Source organism: Thalassophryne amazonica, chromosome 1 (assembly GCF_902500255.1).
Source record: "Thalassophryne amazonica chromosome 1, fThaAma1.1, whole genome shotgun sequence".
NCBI classification, from domain to species: Eukaryota; Metazoa; Chordata; class Actinopteri; order Batrachoidiformes; family Batrachoididae; genus Thalassophryne; species Thalassophryne amazonica.
Genome location: NC_047103.1, coordinates 3,313,418 through 3,337,089, shown reverse-complemented (window position 1 = coordinate 3,337,089; position 23,672 = coordinate 3,313,418). Strand labels below are relative to the sequence as shown.

The 23,672-nt window shown below is 44.8% G+C and overlaps 1 protein-coding gene across 1 annotated transcript in view; it reads left to right on the top strand.

Moving 5' to 3' along the window:
• The window catches only part of LOC117522776 (melanoma receptor tyrosine-protein kinase-like), a 132,840-nt gene that overhangs the window by 89,533 nt on the left and 19,635 nt on the right, over window positions 1-23,672 (top strand). Inside the window, 16 exon segments of the mRNA XM_034184204.1 lie at window positions 63-270; window positions 10,251-10,385; window positions 10,470-10,538; window positions 10,632-10,750; window positions 10,836-10,977; window positions 12,001-12,114; window positions 12,200-12,326; window positions 13,266-13,339; window positions 13,473-13,563; window positions 13,774-13,976; window positions 14,191-14,323; window positions 14,836-14,926; window positions 15,566-15,723; window positions 15,988-16,020; window positions 23,221-23,292; window positions 23,294-23,363. Of these exon segments, the coding sequence (XP_034040095.1) occupies window positions 63-270; window positions 10,251-10,385; window positions 10,470-10,538; window positions 10,632-10,750; window positions 10,836-10,977; window positions 12,001-12,114; window positions 12,200-12,326; window positions 13,266-13,339; window positions 13,473-13,563; window positions 13,774-13,976; window positions 14,191-14,323; window positions 14,836-14,926; window positions 15,566-15,723; window positions 15,988-16,020; window positions 23,221-23,292; window positions 23,294-23,363 (1,839 nt within the window).

The following is a 23,672-nucleotide window of genomic DNA, read 5'->3' as shown; positions in this document are numbered from 1 at the left end:
TGTTGTGTTCACCGACCGCGCGGTCATTTCCGTCTCTTGACACTCAGTATGTTTCTCTGCAGTCCATCCAGGAAGTCGGCGGCTATGTTCTGATTGCCATGAACAAGGCTGCAACAATCCCACTGGTCAATCTGAGGCTGATTCGAGGCCACACCCTCTACGAAAACCAGTTCTCCCTGTTGGTGATGTCCAACTACAAGAACAGCAACTCGTCTGCCGCTCCAGAGTACATCAGCGGGCTGAGACAGCTGCAGCTCAGCAGGCTGACGGGTAGAGAGGAGGCACACACACACACACACACACACACCACGGCAACACACTCACCTGACAAACATGCTCACCTGACGAGGTGTTGGAGGGGGCTGGGAAATCAGAGTTGCTGTCTGGGAATGTGGATGCTCCCAGGAAAATAAATGTAGGTCATTGGTGTTTGCAGATGTTCAGACTGTAAACACGTGATGTTCCTGCAGCAAACACATAGAACCTTCCTCACCATTTTAAACGCACCACTTATCACCACCATCATTTCACTGCCTTTTACACCGCTGAGGAGTGGCAGTGAAGCAGCCAAACTCTTTGTGGAATGGGAGGAGTCCACACGTCATTTAAACATTTTCAGTCAACACCAGAGTGCGGCCTGGCAGCAGGAAGTAGACTGCACCCACACAGGATTTAGCTGATGACAGACGTGCTGAGTCCAGCGGTGTTAACTGTATTCTCAGAAAGAAGGCCCAAATCTTTGATGGGGAAAAAGTGACAGTGCATTTGCAGGCGTAGGTGGAGGAGAACAACAAGATGGTGTTTTTTATGCAACATACCGAACACGTTCCACTACGACGAGTTACACAATCTGTCCACAGCCAGTTTGAATGCATGATTCCATGTGAACGAATTCTAAGTTTGAAATATTAACAGCAGTCTAATTTGTATTTGTCTGTCTCCTTTATATTTCTCTGTTAAATGTTTCATTTATATTTCTCTATGAAATGTATTATTTATATTTCTCTGTTAAATGTCTCATTAATATTTCTGTGTAATGTCTCATTTGTATTTTTCTATTTGTCTCATTTATATTTCTCTGTTAAATGTCTCAGTAATATTTCTGTGTAATGTCTCATTTTTATTTTGTATTTGTGTCCTTTATATTTCTCTGTTACCTGTGTCATTTGTATTTTTCTATTTGTCTCTTTTATATTTTTCTGTTTAATGTCTCATTTATATTTCTCTGTTTGTCTCATTTATATTTCTGTGTAATGTCTCATTTGTATTTTTCTATTTGTCTCATTTATATTTCTCTGTTAAATGTCTCATTAATATTTTTGTGTAATGTCTCATTTGTATTTTTCTATTTGTCTCATTTATATTTCTCTGTTAAATGTCTCAGTAATATTTCTGTGTAATGTCTCATTTTTATTTTTGTATTTGTGTCCTTTATATTTCTCTGTTACCTGTGTCATTTGTATTTTTCTATTTGTCTCTTTTATATTTTTCTGTTTAATGTCTCATTTATATTTCTCTGTTTGTCTCATTTATATTTCTGTGTAAAGTCTCATTTGTATTTTTCTATTTGTCTCTTTTATATTTTTCTGTTTGTCTCATTTATATTTTGTTGTTAGTCTCATTAATATTTCTGTGTAAAGTCTCATTTGTATTTTTCTATTTGTCTCTTTTATATTTTTCTGTTTAATGTCTCATTTATATTTCTCTGTCTCATTTATATTTCTCTGTTAAATGTCTCATTTATATTTCTGTGTAATGTCTCATTTGTCTTTTTCTATTTGTCTCATTTATATTTCTCTGTCTCATTTATATTTTGGTGTAATGTCTCATTTGTATTTTTCTATTTGTCTCAATAATATTTCTCTGTTAAATGTCTCATTAATATTTCTGTGTAAAGTCTCATTTGTATTTTTCTCTCTGTCTCATTTTATTTCTCTGTTTAATCTCTCATTTATATTTCTGTGTAATGTTTCATTTATATTTCTCTGTTTAACGTCTCATTTGTCTTTCTTTGTTTAATGTCTTATTCATATTTCTCTGTTTGTCTCATTTATATTTCTCTGTTAAATGTCTCGTTTATATTTCTCTGTTTAATGTCTCACTTATATTTTTGTTGAATGTCTCATTTATATTTCTCTCTTTAATATCTCATTTCTGTAATGCTGTGAGGGCGCCTGGCACCCGGAGAGGGTTGAGCCTCAATGCAGACTCCCAGAGTTGGTGTTTACATTATGGTCTTTATTCCAGGCTTAGGTTCAGTACACAGGTTATCAGTCAGCGGAGCAGCGGTACAAACAGGGCTAGGCAAACATGCAGTCATAAAAACCCAATTCCTGTCCAACACAACACACAGCGGCACATCGCAGGCCTGACATTTCCACGGTGTGTCACTCCTTTTGTTGTCCACCTGAAGGCACCGTTGGTACCTCAGTCTGTGATCTGTGAGGATCTGTGCCTGTCACAACTGACACAGGAACGTGGTTCTGGCTCCTGTTCTGTGAGACACCTGTTTTGTCTGTGCCACACAGTTGACACACCAGCTCCGCCATAAAGTCCTTGTGTGTCTGGGCTGCACTTGCTTGACACTGCTGATCTCACAATGCAAGATGAATGCATTTGTGGTTGCAATGTCAAGGAAGTGCAGCAACATTGTCCTGTACCAGGGTGCATTTTTCTGATGGGTGGAGTAGTACTGGATGAGCTGGTCAGATAGGTCGACTCCACCCATGTTTTTACTAAAAGCAAACACTGGGGTAGGACAGGGAATGTCTTTCACCGTCCAACATCCATCCTTCACATCCTTCACCCTTCTACGCACTCTCACCTGAAAACGCATGATGGATGGTGGAGCGCACAGACACCTCCCGTGTGTCCATCCACTTTACAAACACCAGAGGCCCCTCTCTTATCCATCTTATAGATCCTCTTTCAGAGTTTTTTGTGAGAGCATTTCCCCTCCCTCTGGGGCATCCTCGTCTGTTCTCCGTGTATGTGCCATTGGTGGAAAATTCACGAACCAGCCAACTAATGAGGAAGAAGGAGTCATATTTCTTCCCACTGCTGTTGCTGCTGCAGTAGAGAAGGAAATTATCTTTTTGGCTGCATGTGTGTACGTAAACACGCAGCAAAAACTGACAATAATATTCATGAAAACGCATGGCGTAAAAAATACTCATAAGTCAAGTTATACCAGGCCTATTAACAAAATTTAAAAAGAGCTATAAAGATTGAAGTCTCCACATTCAAAACACATTTAAAAGGAGCCTCATAGTGCAGCAGATTGAGTGTTATGTCCGCTTAATTAGGTCATGTGACTTTTATGCAAGGGCGTGTCATTCAACTCCAGAGGGTTAAATAGACCGGAGTTAACAAGGTGCATGTGCAGGTGATCAAACAGAAACCGAGGACAGAATATAATACTACTATGACCAGGACCTGAACACGAGAACTGAAAAGCGAACCATACAGAAGAAAAACTATATAGGAACTGATAAGAGAATGATAAGAAAATAAATACTAAGGCAAAACTAAACTGGAAATGACTAAGAAAACAAAGTGGCTAAACAAACTATAATTAAGTTGCTCTTGTTCTGTTACATACTGTTATTTTCCCTGCATTATCCGAAAAGTCCCTCCACATCTCCTCTGTTATCACAACTCCCAGCTCCCTCTCCCAGGTCTCTCCTGGCGCCCAGGCACCCGCACAATCTCTCAGACAAGCATAAAGGGTTCTAAGAAAAGCATCTTCTTGAGAAAGAAGCACTTGTTTTTCCATCTGTGTGACAGTCATATCAGCCAGCAGCGATGTATCTTTTATAATAAAATCTCTGACCTGTAAATAACGAAAGAGGTCATTTCTAGATATACCATTTTTTTCCATAACTTGATTAAAAGAGATGAGGACAGAACCATCAAAAAGATCACCCAAGGAGGAAATTCCCTTAACTGTCAAGCATTTGAAAACTGTGTCCAAGGTCCCTGGGAGAAAGTCAGGGTTATCAGTGATCGAGGTGAAAACTGACATAAACCCCAATCTACCTTCCATATGCTGAGTGATCCTCCACACTCTAACAGTATTAACTATAACCAGGTTTTCAGTTTATCAATAAAAAGTAAATTTCTTTGAGGAGGCATCATCTTTAATCCAATCAGCTATATATCTTAGATGGGCACTCAATTGATATCTCTTCATATCTGGAAGATTCAGCCCACCCATAGCACTTGGTAGTTGTAACACTGACATCCTAATCTGTGGCCTTTGTTTACACCAGATAAAATAACTAAACCAACCATTCAGTTTTTTCACAGTTTTGTGATTAAATCATTTGTATCGGATAGAGCAGACATTCATTTTCAAGAGTGAGATTGGGCCCAGCCATGATATGGGAAGATTATTCCATCTCTCCAGGTCTTGTTTAATTTTATCAAATAGTGAGATAAAGTTGGCTTGAAACATTTGACTAAATTTAGGTGTAATATAGATGCCTAAATTTATAAAAAACCTGTAGGGGACCACTTGAATGGGAAAGGATTAGGGTTATCTGGCTGTTGTCACACATTACCCAGGGGCATCGCCTCTGATTTGGAAAAATTGACCCTCTATCCCAAAAAGCCAGAAAAGCATGCAACAATCTGAATAAGCCGAGGGACTGATACCGTGGGGTTTAACATAAACAATAACACATCGTTTGCATATAATGTAATTTTATGTGATTTTCGCCCACATCCAATCCAGTCACTAAAGGGTCTCGTCTGACAGCGTCTGACAGAGGTTCAATTGTCAGTGCAAACAAAAGAGGTGATAAAGGACAGACCTGTCTACTACCCCTCCGGATCACAAAATTTGCTGACCTAAGACCATTAGTTATGACTGCAGGCAATGTCTGGGTATACAGGACCTTCACCCATCTAACCAAGTCATTACCCAAGCCAAACCTTTCAAGAGTAAAAAATAAATAGGATCATTCAACGCGATCAAAAGCTTTCTCTGCATCTAGAGAAATCACAAGACCATCTATTGTCTGCTGTTCAGACAACTGAATAATATTTAGTAGTTTTCTAATATTGTTATAATAGTCACGAGCCTTAATAAAGCCAGTTTTATCCTCCTTCAGTATAACTGGTAAAAGGTCTTCTAAGCGTCTCGCTAAAATTTTGGAAAGAATTTTTAAATCTACATTCAATAGTGAGATCGGTCTATATGAGGCACAATCCTCAGGGCGTTTCCCTTTTTTAAGAATCAGAGAAATATTGGCTTCTCTTAATGAAGGTGGGAGGGTGCCACACTCAAAGGAGTGGTTGAACATATTCATCATAGGTTCTAATAAAAGACTCTGAAATTCATCACTGCTTGGTGCTTTGCCTATTTTGAAGAAGATGAATGGGTTCACGCAATTCAGCCGCTGAAATCGGGGCATTTAATTTAGATTTCTGATCTTGTGATATAGTTGGGAGATCAAACTTGGAAAAGAAAGCTTCCATTAATATTTTAGCATTACTAGCTTGTTCTGACTGATATAATTTTGTATAAAAATTCCTGAACGTGTCATTAATTAATTTAGAATCAGAGGAACGAGCCCCCGACTCGTCTAGAATTGACTCAATAATTTGAGAAGCCCTTCACTTTTTAGTTAAGTTGGCTAAATATCTTCCTGGTTTGTCCCTGTGTTCAAATCATTTTTATTTTGCATAGCTTAATTTTTCCTCTGCTTCCTTTGTTAATAGGGAGTCTAACGTAGAGCAAATAGCAATAATTTCCCTCAATTTAGCCGGTGTGGGTTTCTTGACATATTCCCTCTCTGATGTAGTTAACCTTTTTCCAGTAAAGCTTGTTCCATATTTTTACGTCTTTTGGTGGCAGTATAGGATATGATTAACCCCCTGGCAGAGGCTTGGAAGTCTCCCAGAGTAGAGATGGATTGTTAATGGAAAGGAAATGCCTAAATTCTGTAGTAAAATATGATATGAGTTTGTGATCTTTTAAAACTGAGGTGTCCATTCTCCAGCTCATGGGTTTTTTTTTTGGGGGGGGGGGGGGGGGTTTGGAGAGTTTTTTAAATGTAATGTCCATATACGTTGCCACATGGTCTGATATTATAAGATTTCCAATTGAGCAGGAGACAACAGATTCTACAAGCTGTTTTGGGGCAAAAAAATATTAAATTCTTGTGTAACATTTATGAGGGTTAGAAAAAAAGGTGAATTCATTATCAGAAGGATGAAGTGATCTCCAAATATCCACATATCCAAAGTCCTTGCAAAGGCCAGCGATTTGTTTTGACTGTTCTGATGGGGATAAGGTACTTAAAGGAAATCTATCCATGGAAGGATTCATAAGGGTGTTAAAATCACCTCCTACAATAGCGTTTCCCACCACTAGACCTGATAACTGGGTAAATGCCTCCGTCAAAAATGATAAGCCAATAACCCGAACATTTTTTCTTCTACCTCTATTCTCGAGATCATCGATATGCTCAGCCATGCTTTGTATTTGGGTCTCAAGCGCCTGGATCCGCCTCTCTGCCATCTCAGAAGTATGTTCAGCCGCAGAAATCCTGTTCTCTCTTTGTTTTTTTTCAGCTGCTGAGCATGGGCCTGAGGAATTTGGAATTAATGGTCCCAGCTTCTCATCAATCACCCTGGATATGTTTGCCGTTATTTCCTGAATAGTTTGACAAAAAGCCGGGTCGAGTGCATCCTCGGTGCTAGCTGTTAGCGGTTCCTGCTGGTCCTCCTCCACTTTGGAAAAGTCAGGCAAGCTAGCACTAGCAATAGCTTCTGGTCTGCTCATCTTGGTTGACTTTCTGGTGGCATCTTGTCCTGGCATCTCAAAAAATACTCATCAATGCTCATATTAGAATGCCCAACATACGAGGTCTGTTAGAAAACTATCCGACATTTTTATTTTTTGCAAAAACCATATGGATTTGAATCACGTGTGATTGCATCAGCCAAGCTTGAACCTTTGTGCGCATGTATGAGTTTTTTCACGCCTGTCGGTTGCGTCATTCGCCTGTGAGCACACCTTGTGGGAGGAGTGGTCCAGCCCCCTCATTGGATTTTCATTGTCAGGAAATTGGCTGATCGACTGCCGCTTTGCTTCATCAAACTTTTTTCAGAAAGTGTGAGAGACAGCCAGGTGGAAACCATTTGGAAAATTCAGATGGCTTTCGGTGAAAATCTTATGGGGATCACACAGATTAAGGACAACTACAACTGGATTAAAGACGGCCCACAGTGGCAGATGGCGCGCTGCGCACCAAGCGGCGATTGACAGGCTCAAAAGACCAGATCATTTCCAAAGTGAACGCTTTGTTGATCCGGGACCTCATCTGACTACCAGAGAAGTGGCAAGACAGCTGGACATAGCACTTTTTCGGCACATTACACTGTTACAGGAGTTTTTGTCATGGAAAGAGGAGCGGAGAAATTCGCCACGGAGCTGCTCATGGCGTGGGACGAAAGCACCTCCGTGTTGGTCTCACAGGACATGTTGTAACATGCCCAGCTCTTGCACCATTCGGAAAATTCAGACGGCTTTCGGTGACTTTTCAGTCGTGTGACTATCCGAGAAATTGTGGAGGAGCTGGACATGCCACAACATGTCCTGTGAGGCTTCATCACAGCGTTGCTTTTTGTTCTGTGCCCTGTGTCTCCGTCCTGACGCGCGAAGTCCTCCGCACGTCTTTTCATGCCAAAAAAGTACTGATGTCAAACTCTTCTGCCATTTCTGTGGTAGTCAGACAACGTCCCGGATCAACAAAGTGTTTACTTTGGAAATGAACGGCACATTCCACTGTTACAGGAGTTTTTCGTCATGAAAAGACGTGCGGAGGACTTCATGCATCGGGATGGAGGCGCAGGGCACAGAACAAGAGCTGCTCGCCGCTCGGTGCGCAGCGCGCCATCCGCCACTGTGGGCCGTCTTTAATCCAGTTGTAATTGTCCTTAATCTGTGTGATCCCCATAAGATTTTCACCAAAAGCCATCTGAATTTTCCAAATGGTTTCCACCTGGCTGTCTCTCACACTTTCTGGGGGCTGGACCACTCCTCCCACAAGGCATGCTCACAGGCGAATGACGCAACCGACAGACGTGAAAAAACTCACGCATGTGCACAAAGGTTCATATAGTTTTTGCAAAAAATAAAAATGTCGGATAGTTTTCTAACAGACCTCGTATATTGTCATAAATTCTGAATTTGGTGGAAGAATGTAGAAAATATAAGTGTGGTGGTGCAGAGCTCAGAAAGGTCAACCACTCTCTATGCCGCCATCTTGCTCCCCTTTTCCAGTGTTCTTGATGACTGTGAAAGTGCTTCCTTTGCTGGCAAATAAAGAACTGTTGCTTTGGGACTTTGCTCTTTTGCTGAATTTTTTTGAACAACTGAGCACAGCTGAAACACTTAGACTTTTGTCTGGTCCACCACAGTAACCGCACTATCCTACTGGGCTCCCTCTCATTCACACACATGGACTCAGTCTGGCTCCTACTGACTTTCATTCCCCTTCTTTCCAGAGCAGATCTCCACCTCTCCAGGCTCATTTCAATCTGCACTCTACTTTCACTACAGATGACAGTGTCATCTGCAAACAGTGTCTGTGGAGCCTTTTTGGCCACAACCTGAAAAATCAGATTCTAAGGCACCCAATTTAAGGGCATATCTCACTTCAATCAACACTATCTGTTAAAATATTATATTCCAGTTCATGAATCATTACTTCTAACTCTTTAACTTGTGTGAGTCCTGATGTAGCTGATAAAAATAAAATTATTCCTTCAGCATCTGAAAAATGCACCCAGATTCAGAGCTGTTTGTAGCCATAACAGTGACGTAACCTCAGGTGTTGACTGTTGGCTGTCTGAAGGTCCGTCCAACTGTGTCCACTTACTCCAGGACACACAGTCAATGTGGACTGATGTTTGTCTCCAAATGTAATATGGATTTCATATGCTTTTAATATGGCAGTAGGAGTGGTGACCAAGTGGTTAGCGTGCTTAGATTCAGTGTGGAAGGTTCCTGGTTCGAACCCTACCACTGCCACTCTCCATGTAGTATGGAATTGGGTATCCGGTGTAGAACTTGTGCCATATCAACATGCAGATCCCCCTTGGATCTGCTGTGGTGATCCTGAGTGAAAGCAGCTGAAGGGACTTACTATGTTTTGAATTTGGCTTTCAAGTCAAATTCTTGTATGATGTCTCGCCTCTTTGTAACCAGCCATGTATTAAAAAAAAAACAAAAAAACATCACATACGTCTCAGTAAGACTGAGTAATGATGATTACACACCATGAAAGTGGTGTCTCTGATTTCACTCCTGCTGTGTTCACACAGAGACAAGTAGAATTATTGTTCCACTGTGTGGCGCTGTCTTCAGTCCACAGAAAAACAGTGTGGCTCCAGCAGAAGCCATCTGTTGGTAGCTTAGCTCAGCTTAGCCATTGTTTTAGCTCAGCTTGGCCAATAACACACTGAAGCTGGTCCACGTCCAGCTCTCCTGTTAGCGTCAGTCTGTTGTGGTCATATTCTGTCCAACTCCATCAGTGAGCATGGCCGGTGTCCTGCATGTAGCAGCTTAGCTTAGCATGGCACACCGCCATGGCACAAACCACAAACTCAGCCAGTCCCACACTTTTGGGAGAGGAAACACACTTTAAGAATTTTCTCCTGGCCGCACGAAAGGAAAGGATAAAGTCTGTGGTTAGATCCATGTTTTGTCAGGATGTACTCGGCTTCACTTACTGCTGCTTGTACGAGATAGACTTTAAAAAAACTTCTCACTTTCCTCCCCAAAATATTATCTTTCGTAAATCTGTTCACCTAATAATTTATTAGGTGAACAGATTTCGTAATATAATATAAGATAATATTACTAGTGTTGCTTATTAGGTGTTTTAGTGCATCCTTGTAAAACACAGAGTTTAACCATTTTGACATATTTACACGGTAAAAAATTCAATTTTTCCCATTAATTTCAATAGAGGCCCTCAAGGGGGCGTTATTGCACATGATGTCAAAGTCCAGATTTCTGAGAGGTTCATGTTTCTGAGCGTTTATCAGCAGCAGATGAAATCAGTCTCATTTGTCCATGTTCATGACTTCATTTCTCAGGACACATGGCACCAAAAATAAAACGAAAGACATCAATAATGTCATAATTCTGTATTTATTTAGAATAGTCATCTCATTTGACATTTTATTTACTAGTGATACACACTTTAAGTGTCTCCATGATCTTCTGCTTACAGAGATTTTGCATGGAGGGGTAAAGATGACCCGCAATCCCCTGCTGTGTAACATTGACACCATCCAGTGGTGGGACATCCTGGACAAAAGCAGCAGTCCGAGTATCCGCCTGGTGAAGGACTCGTATTCACCTAAATGTAGGCAGGTCACAGCAGCACAGATGTCATGAATTTTTGCAAATTCCTCTGAGGGTTGTACTGACTGTTAACTTGTGTTTCCAGGTGAGAAATGTGACCCGGCCTGTGTGAACGGTTCGTGTTGGGCAGCGGGTCCAGATCACTGTCAGACATGTAAACACTCACTTTTAACAAAAAAAAACGGACCAACTCAGACGGACACCAGATGTTGAATCGTGAATCTTTCTGCCTGTGTCTCTTGCACAGTCACGAAGCTGCAGTGTGCGGAGCAGTGCAGCAGGAGGTGTCAAGGTCCAAAACCCAGCGACTGCTGCAACGAACACTGTGCTGCCGGCTGCACTGGACCCCGAGCCACCGACTGCCTGGTCAGTGTCCAGCTGTAGTACAGTAGTACAGCATGTACATGTCGTCATTCAGTACCTGTGTATAATCGCTCCATCTGTCTTCCAGGCTTGCCGGGATTTAAACGATGAAGGAACTTGCAAAGACACTTGTCCGCCGCTCACGCTCTATAACCGCAACACTCACCAGGTGGTTGTCAACCCCAACGCCAAGTTCACCTTTGGCTCGACCTGCGTCAAGTCCTGCCCACGTAAAGACTTTAGACCCTCATTTTTAAAGGCTTAGATTGTTCACTGAGTGTAACACATGTTTCAGTCCTGCTGAATGAGGCCGCAGCGATGTCATGCCGAGAATCAGGACCTCCTGCTTCTACATGGACTTTTTTGATAACACCAGGTCATAGTACCTGTGAAGATAGTAAGGGGTGTGGCAATCTGACATATGATTAAATGTTTGACCTCCGATTGACCTTGCCATGGGAATTGTGGAATAAAAGTGTGTTTCATATTTGGCTCAAATTGGTTTGAAAGTCAAAATTCCTGAACCTTGACCTTTGCCAAAATGAATTTCTTAAGGGCAGTTTCGGTACCAACCTTCATTGACGTAGCTTTGATCAAACACAAGACCTGGGAGGAGTCAGCCAACAGACAAACATGCAGACATGACCACCTGGGCAATTTCAGAAGTCACTTGCATGTGTTTGATGGACATAGGAGTGAAAAATCAAAACTTTGGCCTCTTTTTCTAATGACCTTGACCTTTGCCAAAAGGAAGGATTTAAGGACTATTCGTGGTTTGCGTGTCATCCGCATATTAAGTTTAGGGAAATTTGACCAAAAGCACTGGGAGGAGTACAGGGGCAGACCTAGCTTCAGGTAAAGGGGCAGGAGGAGGGTGACGTGGTACAAGTCCTACACCAGATAACCTTCCTGAAGCGACTCCATATCACATTGAGAATGGACAATGGTGGTCTTGAACCAGGAAGCGTCTGACCTGGAAATAAGTGCACTAACTGCTTATCCACCATGCTGCAGAACAAGCAGAAAGATAAACCAAATTTTGGACCACTGACTCCAATATCCTTGACCTTTACCAAAACAAACCTCTTAAGGGCAATTTTGGGGTCAACAGACGTGTCCACAGCACATTTGGTGGAAATTGACCCAATCACCTCACCAGAGCACTGAAACAAATGTTTGGCAGATTGTTGTGATGATTCCAGGTTCATCCGTGAGGTTTTTTTTGTTGTTGTTGTTGTTGTTTCTTACTGTAGATAACTACGTGGTAACAGAAGGAGCATGTGTTCGAACCTGCAGCGCCGGAACGTATGAGGTGGAGGAGAACGGAGTCCAACGTTGTAAAACATGCAAAGGTCCCTGTCCTAAAGGTAGAGAGACACCAAGACACTGAGATCCAGTCCAACCAACAAAGACTGTGACGGGACTCTAAGAGAAATTCTGTTATTCCTTCAGCCTGTAACGGGATTGGTGTCGGATCTTTAACCAACACCATCGCCATCAACGCCTCCAACATTGAACTGTTCAGGAACTGCACAAAGATCAATGGGGACGTCTCCATCATAGACACGACCTTCAATGGGTGAGTCCACCGTTGTGGTTGGTCCAGGCTTCGGCTGCATTCGTGAAGCAAATATATTTGAGCTAGCCAGGTTTGTTGGGTTACTAAGCGAGTACAGTGACAAAACCGGGCCCGTTACCTTTGTAACTACTGTGAGCTCTACTTAAATTACCAGCTAAATGTTGCTTAGCTGTCAGCTGGTTAAATGTATTATGGTCACATATTTGTAGTACCCACAGATTTTGGACATTGTTTAATTTTGCCACCTCAAATGTTAGCGGTGTCACAAGCCTTGAGATTAGACACCAATGCACATTCTGCTGGTCATGGAGGGAAGCTTGCCACAGTTCAGCTGAATACAATCATTTCAAAGAAATGAACTGAATGAGTTTGATTGATCTCAGTGGTGAACTGAACTGGATCCATTTCCTCTGAGTGTTTCAAGGCCACATGTGATGCACCGTCTCTGCAGTGTGCTCCAGGTCTGGTCCAGGGTCCCTGCTGGACTTGGACCTGTACTTAGACCCCTCCTGAATTAATGTTTTTTGAGATTTTCTAAATAGTCAAATATCTTATTCAGATTAGAAAGTAGCGCCCCCTGTGGCCTGAGTAAAGGTTTGCTGAGAAGCATTTGGTGGTTCTGGATACAAGAGAATCCAGCTGGTGCGAGCTCAGCCCCAGGTGTGAACTGGGCCCAGGTTAACCCAACCTCGAACATTAACCCTATACCAGACCGGGCCAAGGTCTCCTGGGTGCCGAGTTCTCTTGTTACTGTGGTTCCGGCACCCACAGAGGCCTGGTTAGGTTACATAAAGCTGTCCCGTCATGGGTGCTTCATCCACAATGACTTTGAGAGCGCGTCAGATTCTCATAGGGTACAGCTGGTTGTCTGAAATCTGCCTTGAAGATCTTTGATCAGTTATCTTTGCTAACGAAGGTTGTTTTTGTTGGCTGTCACAGAGATCCGTACCATAAAATCCCAACTATGGATCCGGCTAAACTGGAGTACTTCAGGACTGTAAGGGAAATCACAGGTAGGTTAAAGGTCTTCAGAGCTGGACCTCAGTACTAACAAAGGTTCCTGGATGTTTAGAAAGTGTAGAAACTCTCTTGATTGATTTAGGTTTGGAGGAACATGAAGCTCAAGCTTGTGATGTTTGTGATCAGGTTTCCTGCTGATCCAGTCTTGGCCCGACAACCTGACATCTCTGTCTGTGTTTGAGAACCTGGAGATCATCAGAGGAAGATCGACACACTTGTGAGTCTGTGATATTTAAAAATAAATGTTAGGCTGAAGAACCATGTGTGAAGAAACACCGTTCAGTGAGGTACTCTCGAAGCAGAATCTTGACAAGGACCTGAAGGTTGCAGATTGGTGAATTCACTGCGTTCTGCGTTTTCTGTTTCTTTGGGGACGGGAGACTTGAACCCAATGACACAAAGATAAATCTGCCTTATTCTTGTGCAGCACGCAGTACAGTGTGGCTGTGTTGATGTCCAAGAACCTCCAGTGGTTGGGTTTGCGATCCCTGAAGGAGGTCAGCGATGGGAAAGTTTTGTTGAAGAACAACACTCAGCTCTGCTACACCCGAGCCGACCACTGGACCCGCCTGTTCAGATCCACAAACCAGATCATCAGCATGCACAACAACGCCCCCCCCGGCACATGTGGTGAGTCCATCTGGGACGTGGGTCAGGTTCAGTCATCGTAAGAGTTCAGGATGGGCAGGGGTCAAGTGCCGTACCTCTGAACATCATCAGCGGCGAATTTATGCCTTTATGATGAAACAAAGGGCCATGGTTATGTCCTTAAAGGACCTTTGGGTCAGAAAGAAAAGGTCTGGAGATGACTTTTATGACCGTCTTCTTGTTCTTCTCTTTTTAGAGCAGAAGAACTTCACCTGTGATTCAGAGTGTACAGATGAGGGTTGCTGGGGTCCCGGTCCCACCATGTGTATCTCCTGTCTGCACGTCAACCGTAGGGGGCGCTGTGTAGCTTTTTGTAACCTGCTGCAGGGGTAAGAGATGCTCAACATCAGCAGCATATGTAAGAATTGAACCTGTGACTCTCAGAACTGTGAATTAGAGCTTCATGACTTCAGGTAGGTAGGGTTAGTGTAGGGCTAGGGTTAGGGTAGGGTTAGAGTTAGGGCAGGGGTAAGGTTAGAGTTAGAGTAGGGTTGGAGTTAGGGCAGGGGTAGGGTTAGAGTTAGAGTAGGGTTGGAGTTAGGGCAGGGGTAAGGTTAGAGTTAGAGTAGGGTTGGAGTTAAGGCAGGGGTAGGGGTATGGGTATGGGTAGGGGTACAGTTAGTGTAGGGCTAGGGTTAAGGTAGGGTTCATCCCGGGCCCAGTTCACATTGGGCCTACTTCTCCTGTGCCGCAGGATTCATATCCAAACTTGTAAATGTTTGCTGATTCCATCCTGAAACCTGATCTAGTTGAGGTTTTTTTTTTTTTGAACAGGTCTGGGACTGACCAACTGTAGACCCGGGACTGTTTTCTCATGGTTCCTGGTATGTTTTTGTTGCAGTGACCCCAGAGAGGTGCTGATGAATGGCAGCTGTGTGTCGTGTCATCTGGAGTGTTTGCTGAAGGAGGAGACCCCGACCTGCCACGGACCGGTCAGTCCATCTCAACTGTGTCATTCACATTTTAAGATCAGAGTTGAGCGGCTGCTCCTGAAAAGAGCCCACAGACGTTCAGTTAGAAGTTTACTCTTCAAAGTCTAAAATACAACTGGAAAGAGACACCGGTTACATCTCGAGTTAGACCAGAACATGCTGGAGGGTTTATGGATCCATCTCCATCTCTGTTTGGTTTTCCTCTGCCTCCAAACATGACAGGCACAGACTTCAACCAACTGTCACGTCTGCAGAAAACCTGGTTCATCTTTAATCCCGTAGGGGCAACAATCACCAGAGCAACATTGACCTGATTTTTGTTTAAATTAGGTCAACAGCTTCTTGTTGATCCTGCTGCCATGGCAACCCAAACACAACAGAGAGGTGGACAATTCAACTTTTTTACCACTAGAACCTTCATCATGATGCTTCTTATTTTAGAATTCATAATCTCAGCGGGATTAAGATGGTGAGAGTCAAAGGTCATCCTTTCTAAACCAGAGGGACAGGGCCACGCCTCCCTCATGTGCTGATTGGTGCTGACCTTTAGTCACATGACCACTCAGCGTCACATTTCAGAATATTTGACTGAACAAACTTGTTTTTCCTCGGTTCTGTTCTTCTTGTGCCCCAATCCAGGCTCCAGACCAGTGTTTCCAGTGTGCCCATGTCCAGGATGGTCCCCACTGCGTGGTGCGCTGCCCCCAAGGTGTGCTGGGAGTCGGCGATACGCTGATCTGGACTTACCCAGATCAGTCTGGCCGGTGCCAGCCCTGCCACCAGAACTGCACCCAAGGGTCAGAAACACAAATCTGGAATCAAATTTAAAAAAAACACCACACAAATTCCTGAGCTCAACTCCGCCCGCGGACCGATAGACCGTGGTCTGAAATGGAGCAGAAACCAGTCGGTCCCAAACCCAGTCCTATGGAGCTGAAGTCTTCTGTCTGCATGTTTCCTTCATATTTTCACTTTGAAGGACACTAACAGTAAATTTCTTGATTAATTAAGGATTTAATGAAGTGCTGATATTTAATTCTTCTCTGTGTTTGTGGCTGTAGGTGTTCAGGTCCTGGACTGTCAGGATGCAAAGGGTAAGAGCATCTCAACAAGAACAATGTTCAACATTATGTCAGCACACAGAGCGTCAAACCTGTTTGATGAATGTGAGAAATGAAGGTAGTCCTTCTTCAGACCATGTGACCACCCGCGTCCACCTGCATCCACCTGCGTCCACCCACATCAGACCCGCGTCAACCGGCATCCACTCGCGTCCACCAGCATCTACCAGCGTCATCTGGCATCCACCCATGTCCCTGGAACAGTCTATAAAAGGAGTAGAACTGTTTTTAAGCGAGCATTCTCATAGTTACAGATAAACATCACTTCAGTAACAGAACTCCAGACCAGTGAGACGGACGTCAGAGAGCAAATGGACGTATCTGTTTCCTGAAGAAAGCCACTATGGCCTGAGTGCCTTCACACAAAGGTCAACAGACAGAGAAAAACATGGAGTGAAGAAGACTGGAGGAATAGAAAAATGAACAAAAGCAAAAGGTCATATGAAAAGTTTGGAATTATTTGAATGTCACTCTAGCCGTCTGGGTGAGGGTTCTTGGCAGGCGTGTTAAATATTAAAAGGAGGTACAGGACGACTGCAGACCGTTCGAGCGCAGCAACAGCGTGGCTCCTTTATTGCGCATTCCCGCACACGCACAGAAGCGGAGGCATGTCACCCCGCACCTCCCGTTCTACAGCATCAGAACAGTGCCAAAATTACCCTGAGTAGTAAACAAAGCAAAGACACCAGAAAGTCTGTTACCCCACCCCCCCCCGCCCCAAATGAAATGTCCCCGTTTCTGGTACAATAGCAAACAAAACACATGAATAATGAAAGAAAAAAAAAACAGCATAAGAGACTCCCGAATACCCGGATCGACATAGCACCCACCAAACAACAGTAAAACCGTAACAAAAGACACTGAATTGGACTCAAAACTTAACAAAGTCTCTGAGGGGCAACAGAGGTCACACCACTCTTCCCCCATGAGATTGAAGGTTCCTGAGGAACTGCAGGACAGAGGAGCAGCAGGAGGCGTATGCGTTGGTAACGGCAAAGTGTGTGGCTTGAGTCTGTCATGATGAACAGCCTGGGCTCATTCCATAGAGTCCAGAGGGTTAACAATGTGGTAGGTCAGGGCAGCTTCCCCACCTGAAGCCAACACCTGAGCGACCCGATAGGGGCCTCTCCAGTGTGGCGCCAACTTGGTGCGGTTTTCAGTGGGATTATTCAGCCACACAAGTGCACCCACACCATAGGTGCGGTGACAGCAAATGTTGTCATAGTACAGTTTCTGCTGATCAGGAGATTCTGCCAAACTGAGCCTAGCCATGCTGAATGCTGACTCCAACCACTCTGCCATAGATGACACATACTCTGCCTGCATTCCCACACCCCAATGGTCTTGAATATCCCCTGGCACATGCATGTCAGCCTGAACCCATGCTTCACGCCAGTGCATGATGAAGTAGGGGTGAACTGGGTACTGGAATGCTTAGAGGTGTTGTAGGCAAAAGCAACTTGCCACACATATGAGTCCCATTCACCCCCATGCGACAACAACATTTTAGCCAACTGCTCAATCAAGGTCCGGTTATGATACTCCACCATGCCATCAGACTTGGAGATATATGTGGTGCTGCGTGTTTTCGTTATGCCCAATCGCTGACACTGGCTCTGAATCACATCCACCATAAACTGGCGGCCCTTGTTGCTGTGAAAAACTTCAAGGACTCCATACACCAACACATAATCCTCAAACAGGCATTGAGCCACAGTCTGTGCTGTCTGATTTGGCAGGGTGTACAGATTAACAAATTTGGAGAAGTAGTCCTCCACCAGTAGAACATATCTATTTCCCCTAGAGGTCAAAGGCAACACCATATTGTCTGCCACCACCCTCTGTAGTGGGCAGGCAGCCTGAGACCACCCCATAGGTACTACCGTTCTGGGGACAGGGCACCGGCAGGTCTGGCAGGCCTTACACTAATGTCTCTCAACATAAAGGGCCAACAGTAAGACCATCTGGCCTTCTCCCACACTCGCTCTGCCTAGAAGTGTGCTGCGGTAGGATTCCCATGAAACTGCTGCAGGAGCTCAGGCACCATAGACGAGGGGACCACCACCTCAATTTGATATTTATGATAGAGAAAGTGGACAGCTCCACATAGTGCTTGAACTCGCACATGGCCCACACAACCGCCTACAGTTCTGGATTAAAAGTGGACCACAATTTCTGTGCCTTTGTGAGAGTCTGGCTGGCATACGCCACTACCCTCTCGAGCCCCCCCCTCATCCTGTGTCAACATTGCCCCCACTGCCTCATTGGAAGAATCGGTGTAAACTTTAAAGGGGAGTGCAAAATTTTGGCAATGTTACCATAGGAGAGGAGGTAAGTACCTGCTTAAGGTAGGAAAAGGCCCCCCTCACTCTGCTGTCCATTCAAAAGCTACATTCTTTCCGACCAGATAATTCAGTGGAGCCGCATGTATTGAGAAGTCCTTCACAAACCTCCTGTAACACAAACTCAGGCCCACAAATGCCCTCACCTCTGCCGAGGTACGTGGAGTGGGCCAGGCCCTCAACCACAAGATCCCTTGCGAAATGCCATTTGCTTGGGTTCAACTTTAGCCCAGCCTGCTGTATCCTGGACAGAACCTCCCCGATGTGGAGATGATCTCCGAAGGAGCAGCTGTAAATCAGTATATCGTCTAGGTATACCATGGAAATGTGCCAGGGCATGCCCCTCAGTACCAGTTCCATCATCCGCTGAAAGGTGGCCGGAGAGTTTGACAGACCCATCGACATGGCTCGCTACTGGTAGAGCCCCCTGCCGGTCATAAAGGCTGTCTTCTCATGGTCCTCCTCAGCTGCTTCCACCTGCCAGTAGCTGTTAGAAAAGTCAAGTGTGCTGAAACAGGCCGAGCCTGCCAAGGCATCAAGGCTGTCATCCACACGTGGTAGAGGGCGTGAATCTTTAACCGTCACCACATTAAGGCAATGGTAATCAATACAAAATGTCCACTGTCCCCCTTTTTTCCTAACCAACACCAATGGCAATGCCCAGGGACTGCAACTCTCCGAGAGCACCGAGAGCTTCTTTCTTTGCTGTGTTGTGATGGGTGAATCATCCAGGATTAATGTGCCCCTCGCCATCTGCAGTGTGGCACCCCCCATATTAGCAATACTGGAGAGTGCTACCATGTCATCTCTCCCCACCGAGTGGAGCTGACCAAGGTGTAGCCCCGCTGAAGTTCGACGGCTCCCCCAGATGGATTGAGGCCACGGGCTAATGTGACTCCATTTTTCACACTATTCACAGAGTGAGCTACAACTAGCCCTGTCGACTCTGGGGTATTGAGTTGCAGATACCCTTCGAAATCTTTAGCAGGCAACATAGTACCACCGAGGGAACCAACAGTCATTGGCATCACGGCCTCACTTAAGGGAGGTATAGTCACAATGTTCGGCACCAACACGTTACATCAGTCGGGGTTGAGGTCTCTGCCTCGCAGTTGGGGCACCACAGCATCCCATAATTGCAGGACAGTAGGGTAAAAAAATATTTAGTCAGTCCCTGATTGTGCAAGTTCTCCTACTTAGAAAGATGAGAGAGGTCTGTAATTTTCAACATAGGTACACTTCAACTGTGAGCGACAAAATGAGAAAAAAAAATCCAGAATATCACATTGCAGGATTATTAAAGAATTTATTTGTAAATTATGGTGGAAAATAAGTATTTGGTCACCCACAAAGAAGCAAGATTTCTGGCTCTCACAGACCTGTAACTTCTTCTTTAAGAAGCTCTTCTGTCCTCCACCTGTTACCTGTATTAATGGCACCTGTTGGAACTCATTATCTGTATAAAAGACACCTGACCACAGCCTCAAACAGTTAGACTCCAAACTCAACCATGGCCAAGACCAAAGAGCTGTCGAAGGACACCAGGAAGAACATTGTAGATGTGCACCACGCTTGGAAGAGTGAATCTACAATAGTCAAGCAGGTTGGTGTGAATAAATCAAGTGTGGGAGTAATTGTAAGAAAATGGAAGACATACAAGACCATTGATAATCTCCCTCGATCTGGGGCTCCACGCAAGGTGTCATCCTGTGGGGTCAAAATGATCATGAGAACGGTGAACAAAAATCGCAGAACTACACGGAGGGACCTGATGAATGACCTGCAGAGAGCTGTGACCAAAGTAACAAAGGCTACACACTACGCAGAGAGGGACACAAATCCTGCAGTGCCAGGCGTGTCCTCCTGCTTAAGCCAGTACGTGTCCAGGCCCATCTGAAGTTTGACAGAAAGCATATGGATGATCCAGAAGAGGATTGGGAGAATATCACGTGGTCGGATAAAACCAAATAGAACATTTGGTAAAACTCAACTTGTGTTTGGAGGAAGAACAATGCTGAGTTGCATCCCAAGAACACCATACCTACTGTGAAGCATGGGGGTGGAAACATCATGTTTTGGGTGCTGTTTTTCTGCAAAGGGGACAGGACGACTGATCCGTGTTAAGGGAATAATGAACGGGCCATGTATCGTGAGATTTTAAGCCAAAACCTCCTTCCATCAGTGAGAGCATTGAAGATGAAACGTGGCTGGGTCTTCCAGCATGACAATGATCCCAAACATACCGCTCAGGCACCGAAGGAGTGGCTCCGTAAAAAGCATTTCAAGGCCCTGGAGTGCCCAAGCCAGTCTCCAGACCTCAACCCCATTGAAAATTTGTGGGGGAAGCTGAAAGTCCGTGTTGCCCAGCAACAGCTCCAATACATCACTGCTCTAGAGGAGATCTGCATGGAGGAATGGGCCAAAATACCACCTACAGTGTGTGCAAACCTGGTGAAGACTTACAGGAAATGTTTGACCTCTGTCATTGCCAACAAAGATTATGTTACAACGTATTGAGTTGAACTTTTGTTATTGACCAAATACTTATTTTCCACCATAATTTACAAATAAATTCTTTAAAAATCCTGCAATGTGATTTCCTGGATTTTTTTTCTCATTTTGTCACAGTTGAAGTGTACCTATGATGAAAATTACAGACCTCTCATATCTTTCTAAGTAGGAGAACATGCACAATCAGGGACTGACTAAATACTTTTTTACCCCACTGTACTTCCCACCCCAAGTGCAGCAACGCACAGTTCTTAGTCAAACTCTGAGTAGACTCCCTCAGTACATAGAAGTTGTGCTGCCAATAGGTTGGACCCAATCGGAATGCAACCTCATTGTAGCCCAGAGTATCCAATATTTGTCCATTAACCGCACAAGAGCTAACATAGTTCTTTTTCAAAGGCCGGTTCCTCAAAGCGACGACTGACATTTGAAAATCCGCACTAATTAATGAGACATTAGCTCCCAAGTCCACTAGTATAGGAACCTCACAACTTTCCACCACACCCCTGATGTAAGATGTGGGACGGTCATGATAGTCCACGGTTGCGGTACTCTCAGTCATGTCCTCAGTCATGTCATGCTGTACAGGGTCCTCAGTCAGAGCTGCTGGTGTTCGGGTCTCAACCCCATCTACTGTCCATTTCCTTGGTGACTGCCATTGGTAGATGGTTGTTGTGGAAAGAAACAAACACCGCATCTCCTTGGCTCCACCCTCCACCCAGGACTGGGACTCCTGCCCCAGGACGGCTTGGCTGCTGAGAGAAGCCTCTGTTGCGTGGATAACTATGAGGCGGGCACCCGGGAGACTGGCCCAAGTGTCTGTCATCGAACCCTCTGGATTGACATCTGGACTCCAAGCAGATACAGCTACAGCGCCCCCCCAGACGGAGAGCGAAGGCCACGGTCCCTCCTGTCAGTGTCTTTAGCTCCCAGCCTCTGATTCTTACTGTACATCTCCCTCATCTCCATTCTCATGGCACACATGCCCTCATTTAATTTGTCCGTGGCCCTCTGAAGGCCATCCGTAGCTGACACAGACTGGACAGCTGCCCTCTGACCCAGGTAAACACCTACGAATGAACCCATGCTGTCTCTCTGTAGGGCCTCCCTGGTGTTCTCACAGCACTCAGCCACAGTCAGGGCCTCCTCAACGTCCGTCGCACCCTGTTCCAGGCACTTAGCTTTCAACATTGGGTCTAGGCTGGCCAGGAAGTGTCAAAACTTCTCCTATCGCTGTGTGTTGCCACCATAGTCTGGGAATGTCTCCAGCACCAGCCGGCTCACATCAGGTGCATTCACCTCCAGGCTCTCCGCGGAGCATGCACATGGGCAGAGAGGCTGTCTATGATGTAGTCTGTGAGCTGTCTCTACCCAAACTCTGGCCTGAGTTTGTCCTTAACAGCAGAATAATCTCTTTTCAACACATTGGGAAAACTGTCCCCCTGCAGAAAGGCCGACTGACTGAGGAAAGTAGGTAGAATTCCCACCAATTCATCACTGCACTCACTGGCGACAGATGTCGCACCATCAGTAACCTCCAGCTGCCACACCCAGCTGCAGAAGCTCTGGCTCCCATTACCAGCAAAAGGAGCAGGCAGGTCCACTCTAACTTCCCCACTAAGTGAATTCCTGGTGGTCCACGCCGTGCATGGCTTCAACGGGTCCTCGTCCCCACGCCACGTCACCGAAGCACCTGCGCTCATTAGCAGGTTAGCTAAACTGAAACAGCTAAGCTAGCATGGCCAAAATTCAGAATAACTCTTCCACACAAACACCAAAATGTGTGACAGCCTGCATGAGCGAGCACCGCTGCCACCAGTGTGGCCATCTGGGTGAGGGTTCTTGGCAGGCATCTTAAATATTAAAGAAAGTACAGGATGACTGCAGACCGTTCAAGTGCAGCAGCAACGTGGCTCCACACACAAGCATGTCCCGTTCTACGGCAACACAACAGTGCCAAAATTACCCTGAGCAGTAAACAAAGACATCGGAAAGTCTGTTACATCACTTTACTGACAGAATGTGAACCTGCTGGGGATGATGAAGTAAAAATAATGAACATGAGTTTCTGTTAAGTTAAAGAGAACAGATGTATCTTAAGTCTAGATTGAAATCCTTTTACCTCGATGATAAATGCCTCACTGCTTGCTGACTTCTTCTTCACCTCTGGATATAATATGAATCCTGGTTCAAGCTCCTTTATGTGTGTGTGGAAATGTTGGAACATTTTAAACCTTGGAATCACAAAGTTAAGTTTAAAGCAGAACAACGTCATGATTAAATGTCTGTAATTTAAATTCCATCATGTTTGTCCCTGCAGAGCTGCTGTCCATTCCATGTGGCCAGTGGGCGTGGTCGGGGGGCTCCTGACTGCTGTTGTCCTGGCATTGGTTGTTTTGTGTTGCTACGGCGGCAGCAATCAGAAGGAAGAGGACCATGCGGCGACTCCTGCAGGAGAGGGAGGTAACAGCTTCTGATTGGCTGAGTGAAATGGGCGGGGCTGGAAGTTGTGAAGCTTGTTATGTCATTAGCGTGACGCTAATCGTCATGTAAGTTATCAGTAAACGATCAAACTGTGAAATTAAATGAGTGGATAATTTATCGGAAAACGAGCTCAGGACGATCATGTTTGAGGTGTCAGCATGCTAGCGTGCTAAGCTAGCTAACTAATGAAGAGTTACAAAAACTCAGCTACACACGCTTATTTCTGTTCAGAAACACTGCTCGGTATGGAGTCCCGTCTCACCGTGTCCTGCTGACTCGGGCTCTTTT